The 7,948-nt window shown below is 46.8% G+C and overlaps 1 protein-coding gene across 6 annotated transcripts in view; it reads right to left on the bottom strand.

The window, feature by feature from the left end:
- The window catches only part of kif21b (kinesin family member 21B), a 100,068-nt gene extending 96,153 nt beyond the window's left edge, over positions 1–3,915 (bottom strand). For all 6 annotated transcript variants that reach the window (XM_031567825.2, XM_031567826.2, XM_031567819.2 and 3 more), the window contains exon 1: positions 3,513–3,915. In XM_031567825.2, coding sequence (XP_031423685.1) covers positions 3,513–3,553 — 41 coding nt within the window. In that variant the 5' untranslated portion in view covers positions 3,554–3,915. The remainder of the gene's footprint in view (positions 1–3,512) is intronic.
- Between the last annotated feature and the right edge of the window lie 4,033 nt (positions 3,916–7,948).

The following is a 7,948-nucleotide window of genomic DNA, read 5'->3' as shown; positions in this document are numbered from 1 at the left end:
GTTTGGCTTTAAAACAAAGCCTTCTCTCCTTTATTCTCTGGCCATATCCATTGTTGTGTGCTTTTGTGGGACGCCTCGAGCCGCTTTTGAGCTGGGGAAGACGTAGCAGTAGCCTAGAGAGGCTGTCTAGAGAGGGAGCCTAGAGAGGCTGCTGGTCAGGTCAGCATCTCCACCATAATAAATGGGGTTGTAGCCTAGAGAGGCTGCTGGTTAGGTCAGTATCTCTCCACAATAATAAATGGGGTTGTAGCCTAGAGAGGCTGCCTAGAGAGGGAGCCTAGAGAGGCTGCTGGTTAGGTCAGTATCTCCACCATAATACATGGGGTTGTAGCCTAGAGAGGCTGCCTAGAGAGGGAGCATAGAGAGGCTGCTGGTCAGGTCAGTATGAATAATAATGAATAAATGGGGTTGTAAGTCTGCAGAAGCTTGGGCTGAGTGTGACCCTCTCAGTGTGTGTGCGTGTGTGCGTGTGTATATATTTAAGTGTGTGTGTGCATGCATGCACGCGTGTGTATATATTTAAGTGTGTGTGTGCATGCATGCACACGTGTGTATTTATGTAAGTATGTATGTATGTATGTGTGTGTGTGTGTGTGCGTACATGTGTGTGCATGCATGTGCGTGTATGTATGTGTGTGTGAGTGTGTGAGTATGTGTGTGTGTGTGTGTGTGAGCATGTGTGTGTGTGTGTGTGCGTGTTTCCGGTCATAAGGCAACATCAGGAGTGCATCCTAAGGGCAGCCCCTCTGGGCCGCCTCCCCCTGTCTCACTTCTCCACCCTATCTGACTGGCATATCTAACTGGCATAGCTGACTGGCATATCTGACTGGCATATCTGACTGGCATATCTGACTGGCATATCTGACTGGCATATCTGATTGGCATATCTGATTGGCATATCTGACTGGCACATCTTCTCCACCCTATCTGATTGGCATATCTGACTGGCATATCTGACTGGCATAGCTTCTCCACCATATCTGCCGTGCGCTGGAGACGGAAGAGTCGTGACAAACAGGAAATGCAAGGCTTATCCTTCTGCGTCATGGGACTCAGAGGAAGGCGTATGTGTTTTAGATGTGTGTGTGTGTATGTGTCTCTGTTTCTATGTATGTGTGTGTGTGTGTGTGTGTGTGTGTGTCTGTTTCTTTGTGTAGGTGCGTTTGTGTGTGTCTCTGTTTCTTTGTATCTGTGTGTGTGTGTGTGTGTCTCTCTGTTTCTATGTATGTGGGTGTGTGTGTGTGTGTCTGTCTGTTTCTTTGTGTAGGTGCGTTTGTGTGTGTCTCTGTTTCTTTGTATCTGTGTGTGTGTGTGTGTCTCTCTGTTTCTATGTATGTGTATGTGTGTGTGTCTCTTTTTCTTTGTATGTGTCTCTCTTAAGTATGTGTGTATGTGTGCGTGTCTGTTTCTATATGTGTGTGTGTGTGTGTATGTGTCTCTGTTTCTATGTGTGTGTGTGTGTGTGTGTGTGTGTGTGTCTCTCTCTGTTAAGTATGTGTGATGGGCGCATAGTTTCTAGGCCAGTGGTGGAGTCAGGCTCTTTGGCACACATCATTCACTCACACTGTCTCTCTCTCTCGCTCCCTCGCTCCCTCTCTCCCCCTCCCTCCCTCCCTCCCTCCGTCTCTCCCTCCCTCCCTCCCTCTCTCTCTCTCCCTCACTTTATCTCTCTCTATCTATCTCTCTCTCTCTCTCTCTCTCTCTCTCTCTCTCCCTCTCTCTCTCTCTCTCTCTCTCTCTCTCCCTCACTCTCTCACTCTCTCTCCCTCCTCGAGTTCTAAGCATCCCTAATTCAGTCTTTCTGTTGGTGAATTTGGAAGGAAGCGCTCATGATTACCCTGTGTCTCGCTCCAGAAACTGTGCAGAGTGTGTGTGCTGTGTATGCTGTGTATGTGTGTGTGTGTGTCATGTGTGTGCCGTGTGTGTGTGTGTGTGTGTGTGTGTGCAGATGTGTGTAGTTCTATTCATCAGACAGTCACGCTCTTCCTCAGGCAACGTGGCCTGCCTCTGTGTGTGTGTGTGTGTGTGTGTGTGTGTGTGTGTGTGTGTGTGTGTGTGTGTGAGTGTGAGAGTTTCCATGCACCCATCTTTCAAGGTTATCCACCTACATGGCCAAGTGTATAGATCATATCAAGTAACTGCCGGGGGGAGAAGAGAGACGAGTTGTTTGCAAATGAGGTGAGCTTTGTGTTTGTGTTGACTGAATTAAAAAAGGACAGGCTGTTCATTGATTCATCTCGTGGGTCTCCACCACAGTCCTCCCAGTCAAAGAGGTGACATATAGCACTCAACCATCCCCCTTTTCCACCACGCCGTCGTCACCCTCTACGGCAGCTGGGTAAAATCAATGACCGCGCACCTGCTTTCAAACTCAATAGTGAATCGGCAACTACTCGTCTGTCCGTTCGCATGCAGAGGCAACCGAAGCCTTTCAAAAGCTCTCAGCGCACACTTCCTCTTTTCAATGAAACGCAGCACAAAGGCAACTCGGAGCGACGTCAGACGGAATTTGCCCTCGGGATATAGGACTACTACTACTACCAGACGCTTTACTTCAGAAGCGTCCTGTACTTCAGTCTCCTCAGAAACACACCGCTCCAATTCCCCTTCCAGTCTGGTAGCGGGAGCCTGTCAGACAATGGGCGGACCACCGCCTTTGGGGTACATTTAACTGCACTCGTACTCGTGTCTGGCATGTAGGACGGCACTGAGACAGTCCTCCAGAACTACTGTCACTTATATGTGTATTTAATCATGAACAGAATTCAGAGAAAGAACAAGTGGTGTCACAAATTGTCGGCTGTCACCTCTAAACACCGCCATTAACGCAAACTCCGTTTAATTTACACCTAATCCGGATCATTAACCTGATAACACTCATCTTCGCAGTGTTATTAACAAAGGAGTGGACGGCAGCATTCCGTCGCTTTGCAAGGAGAGATCATGTCTTTGTGTCACTGCCTTCTGCAGAAGGTTTCTGCAGCGTCTTATATTTTGTCACACTTAGCTATAAAACTCCAACTCGTGTCATCGTACACATGATATATGCTCGCATACTCTTTCAGCAGCAACCGATGTAGTCTATAAATCCATCTGTTCAGGACAATCTGGATTTGTGGCAGGATATTTGATCGACCACACACACACCACTGCCTACCTGCGATGTAAAATCGCTGTGAAATATCGCAAATATAGTTATTCATAAACAGTTGGTTATAAATGGCTACGCTGGAACGCTAATGATCTGCTATACGTTACAGGGGGCAACTGATACAGACAGCTGCACAACGCGCTTTACCTTCTGGTTCACAGGTTACCTTACGACGCCCGTACCCACCCTACTGCAACACCCTGTACAGACAGATAGACGCAACTCCCCGACACGCTGTGTTTTGAAACACTGACGGCTGAAATTATAAGTGCACACCACGATAAAGAGCAAGGCACCTCTTCCCCAAACACAGACAATGCATATTGCAACAGTCGGCAAAAATGTCAGAGGCTTAACCTACCTTAAAGAGACCTTAACAGAGCAGTCGTTTTGAGTCGCCATTCTTTCTTCTCCGGGGGCTTCCAAATGAGATGAGAGCACAGCCTTTAGATGAGTCAAAGTTTAAGTCAAGCTAAAATAAAGTGCGGAGCCAAATACATGCACAGCATTGGTCGATCAGGTTAAAAACACAACCAACGCTAAAGCCAAGCTTGACATCGTCAGACACTCTTTCTGTCCCTCTCCGGGCGGATTTCAGCGACGCAGATTGTCATTGCCAAGGCGAAAGTCTCAAACATTCCACTCTTGACCCAAATTTCCACTTTGTTTGGGCGGTTAGATATATCCTGTCACGTAGAATACATGTGAGATGTTCCGCCGCTCATCTGTGAGCTCGCAGTCAAGCGTTCTTTTCGCACGTTGAATGCGCGGTGGGTGCACAGGACGGAGGGGCGGGGCTCTGGCGCACGACTGACAGACACCGAGCCAATCAGATTGGCCCGTCCCGCCCTCCAGTCGGAATAATTGGCCAATTAAACGTCTACATTGTCGTGCTGAAGGTGCATGACCAGGCTTTTGAAAGAGTAGGTGGTAGTGACTGGGGCGGCAACATGAATCGTGTTAAACGGCCATAAAGTGAGAATGGCTCCGCGAGGGGAGACGCACACAGGGCAGTGATCGAGCACCCGGGGTTAAAGGTCACACATGCTGAAGAACAAAGGGCTGGTAAAGCAAATGGCCCGCGCAGGACAGTCAAACATAGGCTTGTGCGCTTCATAAAACCGTTAGTCTTAAAGAGGCTGAGGGAAAGGGAAGTCTGAGAGAGAACATGCCCATCCTGCTTTGGCTGAAAACCTTAAAAGAGGAAACTGAAGTCCTCCCTCTTCAGAGAAAGCCTGTGAGTCAGACAGCTGCACTTGACACAATCTTTTATTCGGAGCAGCTAGGCAGCCAGCGCCTGCACGTTTCCCTGTGGTGTTTGTTTGTTATATTATAAAGAATTCACCATTTACACCTCATTTTACACACTTCTTCTGTATTTGTGTATTTCTAACTTTTCAGTGATTTTTTTTGTCTGATACTGAAGATAACAATTTGATAGATGTGATTGATGTGATAACAATTTTGGCTGCAGCATCATCCAAAGAGCTGCCCCTGGAGCCATGCATGCTCAGACAGACCAAAGCCAACCCTGAGCAGCATATCCCTCACACTCCAGCCCTAAGGCCCCTCACACTCCAGCCCTAAGGCCACGACGACCTTTAGAGCTCCGCCGTTACAATGTGTGGTTCAGAGACTTGTGGGGGGAAGAGCTTCTGAAGGTGGATGACACTGCATTTTAGAGCCGTCTGATACTTCTTTTCAAGGAATCTGGCGGCCTGAAATCCGGTGAACCGAAAACACTGGTGCGTATTTTAATTCACATGAGATCCTTTAGGTCGATTACACTGTACCTTAGGGGGAAAAAAGAAAAAAAAACTCAAGCTGTTTCTAAGACTCTGTCTGTTCCCAATGCAGTCAGACTCATTGGTACATGTTTTCATGCGAACGCCGGATTCCTGAGCAGATTAGTTTGCAGTAACGGGGATCAGCGGCCGGCAATCCTCGTGGTGAGGACGCTTAAACCCAAACGAGGCATCGCCACGGCGCAAACGTAAGGGCACAGCTTTGCGTAACTGAGGAGGGGGAGACAACGCAAGCCCAGGTCAGGCTGACACAGACCTGTCTCCCTACACAGACCTGTCTCCCCACACAGACCTGTCTCACACAACACAGGTCTGTCTCCCCTCCCGGTGCCAGGGCGTACACGCAGAGCTATGTCAGCGGCAGTGACCCGAACGGAGGTTATTTACATGTTGGGAATTACATTGCATAACAGCAACAATGCGCTTTGTTTTTCCTGGTCTGTAGCCTACATGATCTGGTGCAAGCAGGGATTTAGACCTACCAGTTACAAATCCGTAAATTACATAGAATTTTTCCACTGCCTGTGTCTGTGAATCTGTCTGTGTGTGTGTGTGAATCTGTGTGTGTGTCTGTGAATCTGTGTGTGCGTGTGTGTCTGTGAATCTGTGTGTGTTTGTGTGTGTATGTGTGTCTGTGAATCTGTGTGTGTGTCTGTGAATCTGTGTGTGCGTGTGTGTCTGTGAATCTGTGTGTGTTTGTGTGTGTATGTGTGTCTGTGAATCTGTGTGTATGTCTGTGAATCTGTGTGTGTGTGTGTGTGTGTGTGTGTCTGTCTGTGAATCTGTGTGTGTTTGTGTGTGAGTGTGTCGGTGGATGAAACACAGAATATACACAAGGAAGAATAATGAACTGCCAGGAGTGTATGCATATATTTAGGTGTGTTTGGGCGGCCTGTGCCGGATCAAAGTCGGATCTGCGTCAGGTCCATCTCAGAGTGGGCTGTTTTTCCGCAGGATGGGAGGCTTGGAGGCTTCCAGTGTGTCTATCAGCGGGTCAAATCGATGAGGGACACACACACACACACACACACACACACACACACACACATACACACACACACACATACACACACACACACACCCATTTCACACACACACGCACATACACACACTAACACACACACACACACACACACACACACATACACACATACACTCACACACACAAATTTCGCACTTTCATCCCCAGCTATTCAGTACATACTGTGTTCAGTGAGTTTCCATGCATAGTGCTGTGTAATGATTGCTTCAGCATATTTAATTAACCATCTGTTTACTGGGCAGCGTAATGATGAGCTAATGCTGTATGTTAAAATATGATCTTATGCAATAAACTGTCCTATTTATTTTAATTATTAGTTTCCTTCACTGGGACCCTCCCCTGAGTAGGCTGAGGCATGTGCAGTCAAGAGCTGGGGTGAAGTGTGTGTGACCAAATGAACAGGTTTAAATGGAGCGCAGGATGCCTTGTGTGTGTGTGTGTGTGTGTGTGTGTGTGTCTGTGTGTGTTTGTGTGTGTGACCAAATTAGCAGTTTTAAATGGAGCGCAGGATGCCGTGTGTGTGTGTGGGGGGGGGGGGGGTGTGAGTGTGTGTGTGTGTCTGTGTGTGTATGTATGTGTGTGACCAAATTAACTGGTTTAAATGGAGTGCAGGATGCCGTGTGTGTGTGTGTGTGTGTGTGTGTGTGTGTGTGTGAGTGTGTCGGTGGATGAAACACAGAATATACACAAGGAAGAAGTGGCGATTTTAGCCTGAGATTTCTGGTGGGGCAATTTTGTATGACTTCACCGTCAAAAAAGTAGAGGTAGCTGATTATTATAAGCAGACCAGTAAGATATGTTATGGGCTGCATTTTGAGTGCCAGCAGGGAGCAGAAATCCTATTTCAAATACATTCCACATGCTTCAGCGCTCAGCGCAACACAAAGATGTTGCCTATAATACAACATTAAAGTAAAATGATTGCAACAAAGTAAAAAGATTAGACAGACACATAGCTCAAATAACTTGACTAATTTATTAAGCTTGTGGCACAAGTGTGGCATACAATATGAAGCGAAAGGCACAACTTAAACAAAACATGCTGCTAAATGAACAAAACGTTGTTTGATTGCATTGATACATCCATCAGCTCCAAAAAAAATACAGGTTTGACTCACCAATGCAGATCACTTAAATAGGAAGTTGGCGCGGTGGTTCTTTGCTTGAGCAAACCTCTGGATGACTTTGCTGTTAAAATCCACCAGTCCATGAACGAACGGGTTTTCAATGGAAAGCATTGCGTTCAGTCTCTGCTGTCCCATCATGTTTCTTGTGAATGTCTTGATCCTTTTGTGTGGCCCCACACGTTTAATTTCTAATTTATCTTCCAACGACAATGTACTAACTCCCTCAACAACTAGTCTACATTATTCATTGTAGGCTGAATTAGAACACTTCCAAAATACTCGAAAACTAGCGATAGCTAACTAGCAGTAACGTTACTGGTATTGATCTGTCTGATTTTGATCTATATTTTTCTTTTTTTTCTTAGTCACGGGGTACAGGTCTCGCGGTTTTCGCATTATTCCAGTCTAGTTGCCAGGCAGATTTCGTGGGGCACATCTGAAAGTGCCCCACCGCTCAATGTTAACTTTGGCCTGTGTGGTTCACGCTCATTGGTGTTTCCATGGTAACGGTGGGGCAGCGTGGGCCGTTGCCCCACCGGAAAGGGAGGGACAGCGGAGAGCAGCATTTCACAGAGCAAGCACACAGACAGAAAAACACACGAATCAAATTACTCCAAAACAAGACTATAATGCTTGTGAGTCAAGTTTATTCACACACATATTCACGCTACTTTGCATAAAAAATATATATATATATTTTGCCGCGAAGTACGAATGTATTGAGCTTTCTGCACAACAGCGTCATCTGGATCTGGTGGGGCAGTGCCCCACCTGCCCCTAATGTAGAAACGCCACTGTGTGTGTGTAACCAAATGAACAGGTT

The sequence above is a fragment of the Clupea harengus genome, chromosome 5 (genome assembly GCF_900700415.2).
Source record: "Clupea harengus chromosome 5, Ch_v2.0.2, whole genome shotgun sequence".
NCBI classification, from domain to species: domain Eukaryota; kingdom Metazoa; phylum Chordata; class Actinopteri; order Clupeiformes; family Clupeidae; genus Clupea; species Clupea harengus.
This window is presented reverse-complemented; position numbering and strand designations above follow the sequence as displayed.